The sequence below is a fragment of the Phoxinus phoxinus genome (genome assembly GCF_949152265.1).
Source record: "Phoxinus phoxinus genome assembly, chromosome: 17".
NCBI classification, from domain to species: Eukaryota; Metazoa; Chordata; class Actinopteri; order Cypriniformes; family Leuciscidae; genus Phoxinus; species Phoxinus phoxinus.
In genome coordinates this window covers 5,720,702-5,735,753 of record NC_136892.1, presented here as the reverse complement: position 1 = coordinate 5,735,753, position 15,052 = coordinate 5,720,702, and the positions used below count along the sequence as shown (strand labels likewise).

At 39.8% G+C, this 15,052-nt stretch overlaps 1 protein-coding gene across 1 annotated transcript; it reads right to left on the bottom strand.

Annotated features, from left to right (window-relative positions):
* Positions 1-6,879: 6,879 nt before the first annotated feature.
* LOC306984298 (serine/threonine-protein kinase pim-3-like) lies at positions 6,880-13,131 on the bottom strand. Its single transcript, XM_079585525.1, has 8 exons — positions 12,960-13,131; positions 12,465-12,782; positions 11,837-12,043; positions 11,549-11,643; positions 11,371-11,421; positions 10,828-11,209; positions 10,547-10,726; positions 6,880-9,452 (listed from the first exon to the last, which is right to left on the bottom strand). Exons 2-8 carry the CDS (start codon positions 12,496-12,498, stop codon positions 9,412-9,414), a joined length of 990 nt encoding a protein of 329 aa, XP_079441651.1. The 5' UTR covers positions 12,499-12,782; positions 12,960-13,131; the 3' UTR covers positions 6,880-9,411.
* Positions 13,132-15,052: the final 1,921 nt, after the last annotated feature.

Here is a 15,052-nt window from a genome sequence, read left to right as displayed (position 1 = left end):
GTTTGAGCACATGAGGAATCAATGGTAGGGGAGGAAAAGCGTATAATAAACCTCCCGGCCACTCGTGAGACAGTGCATCCAGTCCCAAAGGCCCACCTTGGCCGCTCAGAGAGAACCACATCTGGCAATGGGTTGTCTTGGCTGATGCAAACAGGTCGGTGTGGGCTCTTCCAAACCGGGTCCAAATCAGATGCACGACCTCCGGGTGTAATCGCCATTCCCCCGGGAGAGGTCCAGTTCGGGAGAGGAGATCGGCTGCCCGGTTCACTTCTCCGGTATGTAGACTGCCCTGAGAGAGGCAAATCTCGGGTGGGCCCAAAACAGAAGTCTCCTGGTTTCATGGAGGCAGCCAAACGACCTGGTGCCTCCTTGGTGATTGATGTAATAAACTGCCGACATATTGTCGGTTCTTACAAGGGCATGCTTGTCCTGTAGGAACGGAATCAAGTGTCTCAAAGACAGATAGATTGCTCTCAGCTCCAGCACATTGATGTGTTCCATGGTCCAGGGGAACATCCATGAGCCTCTGACTGACCTTCCTTGCCAGACAGCCCCCCAACCTGTCAGAGAAGCATCGGTTGTCACCACCATTCTCCTCACTGGTGTATTCCCCAGAGGAAAACCTTGATTCAACCTGCTGCTCCTTATCCATAAACGCAGAGCCTGAACACATTTCTGAGTGACCTTGAACTTCACTCGCCTGTGTAATTTGGGGTGGAGTTGAAATTTGTTGATCCACCATTGCAGTGGGCGTGCTTTGAGCAGTCCCAGAGGCACTACCTTTATTGCTGCCGATATCATCCCCAGTAATCTTTGGAACTGTGCCAACTCCATCCGCTTACCTAAGCGGAAAGATTGTGCCAGGCCAGATAACCTTGCTACCCTCTGTGGGGATAGAGATGCTGTCATTGTTAAGGTGTTCAAAACCAACCTGACAAATACGGTTTCTTGCCGTGGTTCGACATTGCTTTTTTCGTGATTCATGCGGAACCCAAGCTCTTGTATATGGTTGATAACAGCCTCTGTATCTCTTAAAACCTGGTGACGACTTGGTGCACAGATCAACCAGTCGTCCAGGTATGATCTTTATACCCACAGCCTGAAGAGGGTAAAGAGCGGCTGACACCACCCTGGTAAATACACGGGGAGAGAGGGAAAGGCCAAAGGGAAGGACCTCGAATTGATATGCTTGGCCTTGAAAAGCAAAGCGAAGGAACTTCCTGTGATCTGGATGAATGGGCACATGAAAGTATTGTAACGAATGGGCCAGAATCATGATTCTATTTCTCTTTGCAAAATTCCACATTCATTTGTGCTGCCACCCCCTTTGACTCAGATATGTAATACAAGACTCAAATAACCTAAATTACCGCCATGGCTCCGCCGTGGCTGGATTTCGAGTGTCCCTTGAGACCTTTACGACTCGTGAATGACCACGCAACACAAGACAGACACCCCCAGATCTTGATAACCGAGCTTCAGAGCCCCCAGAACGCTCTCCTCACCCAAGGGGAGGAGGGAACACAGCGCAACAGGAATGTCTGCGCGTACACACACACACGAGCACATTCATGGACTTTTCTCACTGAAAACTACCTTTTAAATGTATGAAATGTTTCGCTTTTGTGGTTAAATGTATGTACATGTAGCTCTGAGGTGTGCAGGATGAAAACCAAACTCAATATGCCCAGAATTACAAACAATCTTATATCTCTGTGTTACGGACTCGCAAAATTGTAGTTTGTGGTGTCTGTAGAATTGTAAAAACCCGACGGCGTCGAATCTCGACGACAAATCACAAAAAGACGCATTATTTCAGAAATACCATCTTTCTGAGAATAAATGCTCAATTTTGACATCGCTATAAATTATGTAAGGAGGGTTGGACGATTCAAACAAAGAACGTCTTTCCCGCCTCCGTTTCTGAACAACGATTGGCCCAGCCACGAAAAATAGGTGTGACCCAGTTGCCTTTAAAGCCAAGCCTCTGCCGTTATTCTTGGCACTCCGCCAAAGAGAAGAATCTACTCATCTTCACGAGAAAACTCCGCCAAGGAGCTTCTTCGTTTTATTTTCTGAAAACTTCGTTTTCATCTTAGGCTTTTCTTTATTTCCGTCTGAGTTCAGTCACATTTCGGTAAAGTGTTACATTCGTGTGAGCTGCCGAAATTGCGCAACACCTGCGTCAGAAAGGAACTCCGGGAAACTGCAGGACAATCTGAAATCAGCACACACACCTCTGAGAGCCAGATCGAAAGCAAGTATTTTATCTCACGATTGAAACTGCTGTTTAAAGGTTGTCTAGAATATTCCAGCGAATATTTTAATACATACTTGGGGTCTCTTTGGAAAGTAACTGAATTGAAAATTGTCCCTCTATCTCTCTCTCTCTCACACTCTCTTTCTCTCTCTCACTCGCTCCCTGATTCATTCTCTCATTCTTTCTCTCTCTCCCCTCATATTATTCGTTAATTTGATTTATTTCGTTGGTACCTTATGTGTTTTGTTTTACTATATATATATATATATGCATATTTACTGAAATTGTAGTTTTGTATTCTTTAGTCTGTTTTATTAAAATCCAATAATTGCATTTAAGATTGAATCTGTTATTTGCTCACAAACTCAAAAGTCAATGAAGCGCAAGATCTAACGTTACCTAAGCTTTATTGTGTATTATTTAAGTAATACAACTGTACAAACATAGGAACTATTAATTGTCCTGATCAGAGACTTAATTTTCCTAGGAAGTACGTTTATTGATGTAGGATAAGGAAATCGGAGTTTTAGTTTGCCGGACAAACAAAAAAGCCAGATAACTAAACTAAATTGATAAAGGTTACGTGTACATGATTAAATATTCCCTTTATTGGGAAGGTTAATATCTTAAGATAACAAGCAAATCATATTCATAGACTCATGATTATCCAGTCCATTTGAACTAATATTCCCCGAGACTCATTTGAGACTGATTGTTGTTAGAGTATGCATCTTTGAGGTCTAGCGTTATAAACCACTCGTTTGGCTCTATAACCTCCAAGATTTGGGCGGTGGTCAGCATCTTGAATGGCAACACTTGTATGCATTCAGGCGTCTAAGGTCTAAGATGGGTCGGAGACTACCATCTTTTTTGGGCACAAGGAAATAGTTCGAATAAAACCCAGTGTGCTGTTCGTAGGGTTGTAGCTGAGTGATTGTCTTCTTCCCAAGAAGGGTTGCTATTTCTTTGGATAAAAATTTTGCCTGGTCTGAGTCTTTGACCACAGTTAAGTGAATCCCTGAAAACGAAGGCGGTCGTTGCCGGAACTGGATTCTGTATCCGCTTTTTATCGTAGCGAGTACCCAACGATCTGAGATTTTTCTCTCCCAGCTGTCCAGGCATAGCTGGGAGCAGATCCCGGCGGCTCTTCCAGAATTGCTACGCAATTCCCCCATAGGGGCCTGAGCCCCTGGGGTTTTGCTTCTTTTGTGGTGCATTTCTAACTGATGTACAAGACCGAGCCATTTGTGAATGCTGTGGTGCTTGTCTGGTACTTTGGCTGTTATCAAACCTCTGAGAATGGGTATTTTGTCTTCTGTTGAACTCCCATGATCCTGGCCAACTAAAATAGGGATGATGAGGGGGCTGACATGCCTCGATATGACGGTCTAGTTGCCTTAGCAGGACCAAACGTGCGTTGCACTGATCCTCTTCTACGCCGCGCTTGCTCCGCTTTATCAAGTGTCGTTTGAGAGTCTGGATGAAACACGCGGCCTGGTGTGACGGGCATGTAGGTCAGTTCCTTCCTGATAGTATCAGGTAGGGAGGTCTGTGCCAACCAAATCTGTCTACGAGAAAGGATTGCAGACGACATAGAAGTGCGTAACCAGGGCTGCATCGACCAAACCCATAATGCCCTGATCCTCCGGATTTATAAGTTTCCGTAAAGACGCCAGAATTATGGCTAAGGCCTTACCAGATCGGGCTTCACGTGTGGCTGAGTTGTAGGTTCGACACACTAGGTTATCGGTCTTCTCACACTCTTTCCGGGGACAGCGTGGGTCATCATTTACCCGGTCTAGACCCAAGGGTGTTAAAGATGCCATTTCATGCTCCACCGCTGGCATACCTCCCATGCCTGTTTCTGCAGCATAATGTATATTAGCAAAACGTCTGCAACCAGCATTGAACTGGGGTGCAGCTTTGGGGTGATTCCAAGCTTTGCTTAGCATTTGTGAATAGTCCTCAGAAACAGGAATAGAAACAGATGGTTGAGACTGGGAGACCCCAGCCCACACTCATTGCACCACTGGTGTCATTGATGCCTCAGCCTGGGTTTCCAGACCTACAATTCTTGAGAATGTCAGGTTGTGTACTGTCTCTATCAATAGCAGAAGACCTGGACTCATCTCCTTGATCTTCCTCACTCACATCCTAATCATTACTACCAAAAAGAGAGTCATGAGCATGGAGAGAAATAGTGTCAGGAATGTTACCTCTTCCCCCCTGATTTGGAGGGATATCGTCCTCAGAGACAACAGATGGAACTGCATGTTGTTGTCCACCTAACCCCCTATCGTGGGGCCTAAAATTATCCATTTTCCCAGCCAAATCCCGTAAAGTTGTTAGAATTTGCATCTGGGTGTCAGCTTGAGGGTCTGAAGCCCTTGACCTTCTTCCATCAGAACAGCTAGGTCCATCATGGACTTCAACAGGAGAATGTTCCCTTCTCCGTTTAAGGGAGCGTGCATCAACCACTGATCCTGATGCACCTCTATCATGAGCTGCCCGTTCAAAAAGGCTAGCTCTTTGCAATCTCTCTTGTAGGGAGAACTCAGCTGCGGCCGGGCATGGTTTTTCAATGTCCTCCAGTAAATGGGCCATACCCAGACATGATGGACACTCCCTATGTCCATCCCGAGGATGCATGGTAGCATGACAATAATGGCACAGAGGTTGACTCATGATTGTAAGACAGCTGCGTACAGTTGTAGCTCGGATAACTCACAAAAATATGAATACTCTACTCCTGCGCACAGCAGTTTGCCAAATGATATGTAAATGTGTGTATACACAATCCGCTGCGAACAGTGGAGTCAGTGTGATAATAAAATTTCGTTGTTTTTTTTTGTAACACCTATCTATGCGTGAACGCACAGATCAAGACAGGTGACAGAGTCCCCTCAGCTGCGAACAGCAGATCAGCGGGTAAACAAATAAACCTCCTTTCAACTTGTGTGAATAATTGAGCAAATAAATAAATAAATTACTCACCACATCCGTACGCTCCTTAAGCGTCGGAATACAATCCCTATAAAACAAATATTAACATGAATCAAATTCGTTAATTTGTAATGTAAATAATACCAACCACTCACCTGAAATATATAAAAATTACCGCAATCCTCAGGGGGAACCAGGCGCCTGCACTATAGTGACGGATTGAATGGGTAAAGATTTCCAAATAACAGCATATACACGCGGATTTTCTCCAAACCGGTCTCTAAAGAGGCGAGAAAGGCAAAGAGGAAGTGTTCTTCTTCTTCTTCTTCTTCTGTGAATTTTATTGGCAGCTTGCAATCTTTGTGCATTACAGCCATCTACTGGACTGAGGTGTGATCACATTGGGAAGTGCAAAACTACAAATAAAATTTAAAATAAATAAAATGTACATCCCAAAAGGATCAGAGCCCAAGCGTCAGCTGGCGCTGCGTGTTCAGCTCCTCCAGCTTCAACCTCAGCTCTTCCTCCCAAAAAAAAAAAAAAAAAAAAAGGGCTAAAGTCTTCTTGCTATTTGTGTTTTTTTAAGAAACTCTATCACTGCTTTGGTTGTAGACTGTGTTCCAGGTAGACTTAACAGGTTGCTCAAAGTAACAGAGTCCTTAGTTACCCTCTTAATTATTTCTCTCTCTTCAGAGTACTGTCTACATGTCAGAAGTACATGCTTCACGGTTTCTGTTTCCGTACAATATGGGCACATTCCTGTCTCATGTTTCCCTATTAGATGTAGGCCGCTGTTCAATCCTGTATGTCCTAACCTTAGCCTGGTGAAAGAGGAAGTGTTCGGTTCATCCGGATGTTTTATGGGAACCAACCACTTGGGGTCAGTCGTCTGACATTGTTTACATTAGGTCTCGAGGAGAGCTAGCAGAATGGCGTCATTCAAGGTAAGACCGTGGTGACGGTCTGAGTGAGGTCAAAATAGATCATCCTGACTGTATGATGTAACATCCTGACTGTATGTCCAAAAAGGGACACCGTAGCCCTCGGGCAATGGTGTGTGAAATGGTAGAATAATAATAAAAAGCGCACAGTTTGAAAGGTCTGTGTCTGTTCCAGTTATTATATGTAAAATATAGTTTAGCCAGTGAGCAAACATTACAATCACTTAATTTAAAACCACATATCAGTGACATGACGGGTTTTAACTTCATTCAAGAGATTTTGGGTAACTGCACAGAAAGTCTTTTTCTGTGCAGGTCACCTTTGACTTGTTGGTCTCGGTTTAGGCGGCCTTGACTACAAGTCTACAGTCTATGGTTTTACACATTTGTCAGCAAGCTCCCTGCCATGCTTGCTTAGCCTGTCACTTTGGTTCTGACTTACTTGGCCCCAAAAATTACTTATTTATGAATACTTTTTGTTTGTCAACATAAATGACGTTATCAGGATAAGTATTTTGGATGGAGAATCATCAGTTGAACCAGTCACACATTGGTGTGAACGCTAATATAGTTACAATTATAGTTATTGCTCTTGGTGTGAATGGGCTTTAAAAGTACTGGGTCTGCATTTACTTTTTGGCTTTTTACAGTGCCTTTCAACTCTCTCAGTTCGTGAGCATTTAAAGTGAATCAATAACACAAATTAAAGTCCAGTCAAAATTTATTTCCATATAAAAGCAACAGGTTTGTACCAGTGTGCTGTACAATAAAACATTGAGCATATCAAAATTAAGCATAAAAAGAAACCATGCAGTGTACAAAATATAAACATGTTAAACAAAATACAATAAAAAAACAAATTAAACAATACAAAAATGCGTTAAAATATTAATATTTATTAAGTTTAACATATTTGTCAGTGTTAAGCATTCCTAATTTATCTGTAATATAAATAAGATACTAAAAATTTTATTTATACAGTGTGTCATTCAGTGTAATGGATGAATAACAAAAACTGTGCATTACTCTGAATTACAAAACTTTAACTTCAGCTTATATTGCATTTATCCATCAACTGGCCAACTATATCAAACAATGAGCTGGAACAGTAAAGTTAATCACAATTATTATTATTATTCACAACATCTACTTATTTTTCAAAAATAAATATATCTAAATATTTCTAACAATATATGTGGTTTTTTTGGCATTTTACTGAATGACATGTTTTTGTAACTCAGGCTATCACACCATGAAAAGGTGGAATTATCAAATATTTAAGAGCAATAAACTCACTTTTCTGCGGCACCACATGATCGTCAGGGTGCCATTTGATGATGTCACAGACTGTCAAATGAATATCTGTTTTTTTATATGATTTCAGAATGTCTTCTCAATCCTGTTACACTGAATGATCTCTGACAAACTGCATTTTCAGGACAAAAGTCCCCTTTTTATTTAAATACTTAATAATAATAAGACATGGTCCTTTTAATATAACAGCCAACACTTATGGATTATTGGACTTTATTGGACACTTATTGGATGGACAAAAATTACCTTCAATTAAATGATTCGCAGTTAAAAGTTAACTCTCATGTTAGAAATCTTGGGGTCATTTTTGATTATGAGATGAATTTTGATAAACAAATAAACTCTGTAGTTAGTGCCAGTTTTTCCAAAACTAAAGTGTCTTCGTAAGCTAAAGCATATTCTAACTTTGAAGGATTTGGAGATAGTAATACATGCTCTTATATCCTCACGACTCGATTACTGTAATGCTTTGTATGCTGGAATTAGTCAATCATCAATTTCACGTTTGCAGTTCGTTCAAAATGCTGCAGCTCGTTTCCTTACTGGGACAAAAAAGGGGGAACATATCACACCTATACGGGCCTCTCTCCACTGGCTACCCGTGAAACAGAGGATCGATTTCAAGGTTTTAACTTATGTGTTCAAAGCTTTAAACGGTTTGGCCCTGATTTATATATCCGAACTCTTAAGCTTATATTCTCCTCAGAGATCACTTAGATCATCATCTAAGTTACTATTAATTGTCCCAAAAACCCGCCTAAAATCAAAGGGAGATATGTCTTTCTCGGTTTATGCGCCAAAATTATGGAATACTCTTCCATTATCTATCAGAGTTTCCCCTACATTAAAAATGTTTAAAACATTGCTTAAAACATACCTTTTTCACAAGCATACTAAAATGCATCTTAATGCTATATGTATTTCTGTAAAGATCATGCGAGTTGTCTATTTTATTGTTGTTACTAGGTTTTATATATAAAATCTTTTTTTTATGTTTCTTGGTTTGAATTTTTTTTTAAATGTTATGCTATCTGTATGTGCAGCTGTATTTAGATTGTGAAGCACTTTGGTCAACATTTTGTGTTGTTTTAAGGTGCTATAGAAATAAATTTGACTTTGACTTATGTGAACATGCCAATAAAACAAATATAACTTGGTATTTTATTTATATTTAAAGATCTAAAGGCAAAATCAAAGTCCAGACAATTACGCTGAATGATAATTTGGAACATTATTTCCCACATATGTTCACATTTTATAAAATAAAATAAAAAGTTATTTGAAATATTAAATTAGAAACTTTACTTGCATTTAAAATGGTTTTTAAGTATATAAAATTACTTTTGTCAATTTAATTTAACGTGGACACCAAAATGGTGACATCTCGTCTTTGACCCATATACAGATTGGTCATATACAGATTGGTCATATACAGATTGGTCATATACAGATTGGTCATATACAGATTGGTCATATACATTATATTGCCAAAAGTTTTGGGACGTCTGCCTTTACATGCACATGAACTTTAATAACATCCCATTCTTAATCGCTAGAGTTTAATATGGAGTTGCTCCACCCTTTGCAGCTTTAACAGCTTCAACTCTTCTGGGAAGGCTTTCCACAAGTTTTTTTTACCATTCTTCTAGAAGCGCATTTGTGAGGTCAGGCACTGATGTTGGACGAGAAGGCTCGCAGTCTCCGCTCTAATTCATCCCAAAGGTGTTTTGGAGGAAGAGTACCGCTCTCCTGGCAACCACCAAACCCAGACTCGTCCATCGGATTGCCAGACAGAGAAGCGTGATTCGTCACTCCAGAGTCCACACCACTTTACACCACTGCATCCGACTGCATGTGTCTGTGACGACTTGATGACTTCTTTCCAGTCTTGCAGTCTCTCATGTTCTTGCTCAGACGTGGACGTCGGGTTGGAGTTGGACTTCAGGCTTCGGGTCAAGTCTCGAGCTCAGAGCTCTCAGCAAGTATGTTATTACCTATCCAATACAAAGAGTATATGAACAAGTCAACTCATGAATGATTTTTTTTAGATGATTTACAACAGAATTTTATTCTATTTGCATCACTGACTCTGTTATTTTCCTGTTTATTAATGTGAAGCCACTTTGAAACAATCTGTATTGTATAAAGCGCTATATAAATGAAGGTGACTTGACTATAACAAGAACATTACACTGAACACACATTTGAAAATCTCACAACAAATAATCCAGAATTGAAGACAAAAGATAATAAATCTACTCTGTCTGTTACACTTCCTCACACCTGAAACTGATCGAGTGAATCTCCTGAACTTCTCCAATCTACTGTAGATCATTACTAATCCATTTATGTTGTAACATCTGCTCTAACGTCGGGCGTTCAGTTGGATCCCGGGCTAGACACTGGCTAATCAGATCCCTGCATTCTGTACAAAATTGAATAAGGAGAGAGCTGGTTAGTCATGACCATGTGACCTGACATCTATGGAAACAGCATCTAAAACATGATTAATATACTGTAAAATGTTACTTATCTTTACTTTAAAAGTGAAGTATGTCGTTTCTGCGACACTAGTGGCAGCGAGCGGAATAAATGACAAAATAAAGCATATCTTCTAAAAACCTTGCAAAGGCCCCTTCCGTGCATCGCATCTTCCCCGACTTAAACATCACAAGCGCTCTTACTGGTTCTTGTGAAGGCATGTTTCAGGTCATATTAGGAATACTTTTAGCTGTGTTGCATTTGTCTTTATGAAAATGTGTCTTTCTGAACGGGTGCATGATGATGCTGTATGGTATTGAAGAAATGCTTTGTAGCGCGTAGCATCACAGCGCTCTGTTCACTTTGACGTGTTCATGACCGGTTTAATCTTTGAAGGTATAAATGCAGTGAACTTTGCCTTTCACTTCTGTAACTAAAGCTGCATTTCTTTTCCCATGACTCCGCCTGCTACAGTAGCCACGTCCCAAACTCTCACTATACGTTGAGCTATATATCAAAAATCTGACATACTTCACCTTTAACTGTTTCTGTACAGAGCCTTTGCTTTATGTGTGTGTTTATCAATGTATCAATATTATTCACTCACTTTTGGATAAGGTGGGGTTCTGAAATGTAACTTTGGCTTGTGTGATTTTTCTTCTATTGCGAAAAGGAGAATATCCGTTCACCATCTTGTACAACAACACTCCTAGAGACCAGACATTTGCTGGGACGGCGTGGAAACGAGGTTCTGTCAAGACTTCAGGTGGGCAGTAATCCGGTACTCCTGTAAGCAAGACATTTGCACATTGTTGAGCTTTTTTTTATTAAACATCAAATAATCAGTAAGTCACTATATTCAGGTTTCCACACTCCCAGAATGCTCACCAATGTAAATGCTGCTCTCGTAGCCCTCACTACTAAACAGCTGACCGCAGCCAAAGTCTATCAGCTTGAGCTGTGCCGGGCTTCTCTTCACCAGGAAATTCTGCGCATGAATGTCATGATGAAAAACACCATGATCGATGCAGTGTTGCACTGCCAGCACAGCCTGTCGCATGAGGAACCGTGCTGTTGGTTCATACATTTGATGATTACGAGTCATGAAGTCCTGCAAGATCTCGAAGGGTTCAGGATACTCCATAACCAGAGTGAAATCTTTAGGATGTTCAAACCACTCGTATAGTTGTATGACGAAGGGGCTTATGGGTTCTCGCCTCATCATCATCAGCAGCGCCACTTCTGTAACGAGAGGTTTGGGATGTCCAGGCTAGAGAAAAGTAGCAGACAGAAGGTTAGCAGGGTAAAAACCTGAAGAAAACACATCATTTTTAAATGTACTTCTCTTTGATCTTTTTAGATGAGTAATCTTATCTAATAGTAATCTGCACTTAAACAACTCAATACATGTTCAGGTTTTGGCCAACTTACAATATTAAGATAACGATTGTTGTCAATCTTGCGGATCCGCTTGATGGCAACCTGCAAAAAAAACAACCCAGTTTCAATAACAGTATTCAAGCACTAAGAATTAAACATCTGTAAATTGATTTAAATATGTTTTGATGCATGCAAGAGCAAAATGTTTGTACAATTCTGTAAGATTTACATTTTTGCCATCAAATCTGCGTGCTCCCAGGTACACCCTGCCAAATCCTCCGGATCCAATCATCTTTATAATGCAATAGAGAGACTCAAAGGACTCTGAAAAACAAACAGAAAAATATTAGTTTGCTAGATCTATTGCTTTATTAAAAAATATCAGTTCTGGATGTGTCAAGAAAATAATATTATAATGGGGGAAATAATATTAATGTTCTCTGAAAACAAGCCTTATTTAGAGTGGAAAACAAGATTGTTTAAAACAATGTTGTAGAAATAATGAGTGGCGATGTACCATTATTTGGCTGGACGCCGGAGTGATCTGGAGCCGCTGATGATGGATCAGGATCAGGCTCTGGCTCCAGATCTGCTGGAGGAACAAAAGGCTCCACAACATCCACAGCACTACAGTGGCAACAGCAGAAAACACACTTCACAGCCTTCCAGAACCTGTGGAGGAAACCACCAGTTCCTTTCCTCTTCCCACATTCTGCAGCTTTTTCTGAAATGAAGAAAAAACAATTGAAAACACAACTATTAGAAACATCTCTGACGTCAAATTAAGCAATGCTATAATGACATCATTTACATTTCACTGTTAAATCATTTACATTTCACTCTGTAATGTAACAAATCCAAAGTAACAAAATATTTCCACACTAACCGCCTGACTTCTGCTTAATTGCCTGCATAAATTTTGCTAAATCTTACTTTTGACTTTAAAACTTTACTTTTGAATCTTCTCTGAATGTTCTGAAATGTTAGACGAATGTCCAATTAAAAAAAAAATATATATATTTTTTTTTATTCAGAGAAATTTTGCTGAGCAACAGTGAATGTGACTGGACATTAACATGTTAAAAACTTATGCATGAAATGTCTCTCTGTAGACTTGACACTGCCCAGCCGTATTTCAGTCTCACCTGTTGAGCTCTTGTTCACAGGAGAAGCCTCCATGGCACCCTGAGCAGTTCGGCCATTTGAAGTCTCTGTTGGCTCGACAGGAACTTGCCCGGGCAGCGGAGGGCACAGGAACTCTTCCAGGCTGTCGGACTTGGACAAACTGCAGTTGCTCCAACTGTCCTGTAGGTTTCGGCTCTCCGATCCATCGCCACTCCACTTGCATTCGACGCTGTACGAGCCTCTGCTGCTCAGACTCAACGACTCTCTACAGAACCAGCGCTTGACACTGATCTCAGAGAGGGACAAAGCAGTTCTCCAGGATCTGGAGCGGCCCGAGGCTGGAAAATTTCACACATCAAAAACTGTTTATTTTTATAATATTAATAATCAATGTCAGTGGTAACATCATATTGTTACTTTAGTTGGTTCAACTTTCTATTTTCAATGACAAATCAGCCATTAAAAATAGAACTAGAAACTGAGTCATAACTTCTTTATTAAAAGCCTATTCTGACCTCTGCGAGAGTGTTTAGATGAAGAAGTGGACGGACGTCCATCATCTGGGCTCTTCTGGCTGCCGCTCGTCCTCGTCCTCCTCCTGTCAGCCTGACCTGGGGACACAGAAACAGACTCAGAAGACAGTGTTAAATATCCAGGAAGATCCTGGCTTTGGGTCGGGTCTGGCAGCGGATCAGAACCGGGTCTCCAAACCTCCTGACCAGCCGTCTGAGAGAAAGCAGCTCTCCTGGATCTGGAGCGGCCTGAGGGTGGAATATTTCACACAATCACATACTGTAGTTAGTAATGTTTTAATAATAATCAATAATCAATGTCAGTGGTCAATTACAAATTGTTACTTAAGTTACTCAAATTCAAAAGTTTATTTCACATTAAATGTGAATTAAAATACATGTGATTAGATTGGGGGATCCAATGGGTTCTTCACATTAATGTAGTCAGTCATTGTAAGTTACAACAAAATACCATAAACCATAAATGAAAAACTAAAGCACTCACCTCCTCTTTCACCCATCATGTGAGCCATCGACGACATCCTCCTCCAAACTGCAGAAAAACAATTCAAAATACAGTACAAAATACAACACAATAATAAAATACAACTCTCCTCTACACAAAAATAAAATTAAACAAAACAAAAAATAAAATAAAATCTAAAAGAAGAAAAGAAAAGAAAAGAAAAGAAGAATAAAATAAAAGTATCCTCAGAAATGATATATCTCTTTCAAAAATATAAATCTATATAAAGGATATATCCTCCGATGTCCAGAATAAAAGTCTCCTCTCAGAAAACAGCTTCAAATTCAACAGATTCGCTCAGAAAATATTCTGTAAAAGTCTGTGAGTTCGCCTCGTCTCTCTCAACCAGCAGACAGCAATCGATCGGTTCGACACAACAACAAGCGATGCGTCGCTATAGCAACTAATATTTAAATCACTCATATGCAGTCGCACAGATAGCGACCAGTTCAAATGTAAATATGGAGTCAGAAAGATTCATAACACGCCGCACGCGTCGCTATAGCAACTAAAATTCGATTCACTCACGCACAGCTCATGAGCAGAGCGTGCACACATTTATTGAATAGTTACAAACTTAATTTTGACGTTTTCTTTAGTACATGTGAGATTTATTCTTCTTGAAAAGGTATTATTAATATAATCTGTGGAATTATTCGTGTTCAAAATCTCCACTTCGCAGCACTGTGTAATGGATCACGTGGTCATTGCTTCGGTCCAAAATGCGTGCAAAAAGGCACAAGGGAGAAAAAATTTACATCATCTATAATAAACTCTAAAATAATTAAATTGACCCTTTTCCGCATTTATAACCATCAAGGCCAATCAGCTTTCAGTATCACTAATGCGTCATCAAACTGGTTATTATAGGCCTAGCATAGACTTTTAACAAAAAGTAGTAGTTGTGAACATAGATATTATATAGAGACATGATGTCTATGGTTGTAAAGAAATCCAAATGAATAAAAGATCCCAAAACAAGATCAAACGAAAAAGCCCATGTTTTTTATTACCTTTATTTCCAAAAATATACATGTAACATTTCAAGAAATATAAATGTTTTGCATATAATGTTCTAAAGAATTCCATAATATCATAAAACATTTATAAAAAATGTAATATCAGGTTATATGATGAATGTTGAGGATAACATTCATATCAAAGCGCTATTAAAGAAAACTATATTCATTTATTAAAGAGGAAGACGAAAGAAAGAAAAACTGAACATGTGTAATAAAATATAAAAAATATAATTCTTTGTAAATGTCCATAGTTCTGGTTGCTTTGCGGTTTGAGAGTCCTTGTAGGATTCGTTACAGCCTTGGTGAGCAGAAGACTTTTTTCAAAAAACATTTAAAGGGTAACTAAACACTATACCAACTTTTTTTAGTTAATGATCTGTAAGAATGGAGCTTCACAAATGCTGTTCATTGATTCGAGTACATTTTTTAACATTTGAGTGTAAAGTGTTTTAATTTTCAAATATATGGTGTAAAAACGTCTGAGTGCTGCCCTCTTCAGGTTAAACGGGATCTCCTGAAGTAGGGGTACTCTGTGAAGTAGGGGTACT

Coding starts and splice junctions, on each gene's coding strand:
- LOC306984298 (XM_079585525.1), bottom strand. CDS start 12,498: ATGGAGGCTTCTCCTGTGAACAAGAGCTCAACAG. Junction 11,422..11,548: donor GCAGATTTGATGGCAAAAAT/GTAAATCTTACA, acceptor TTTTTTTTGCAG/GTTGCCATCAAGCGGATCCG. Junction 10,727..10,827: donor CGAGAGCAGCATTTACATTG/GTGAGCATTCTG, acceptor TCTTGCTTACAG/GAGTACCGGATTACTGCCCA.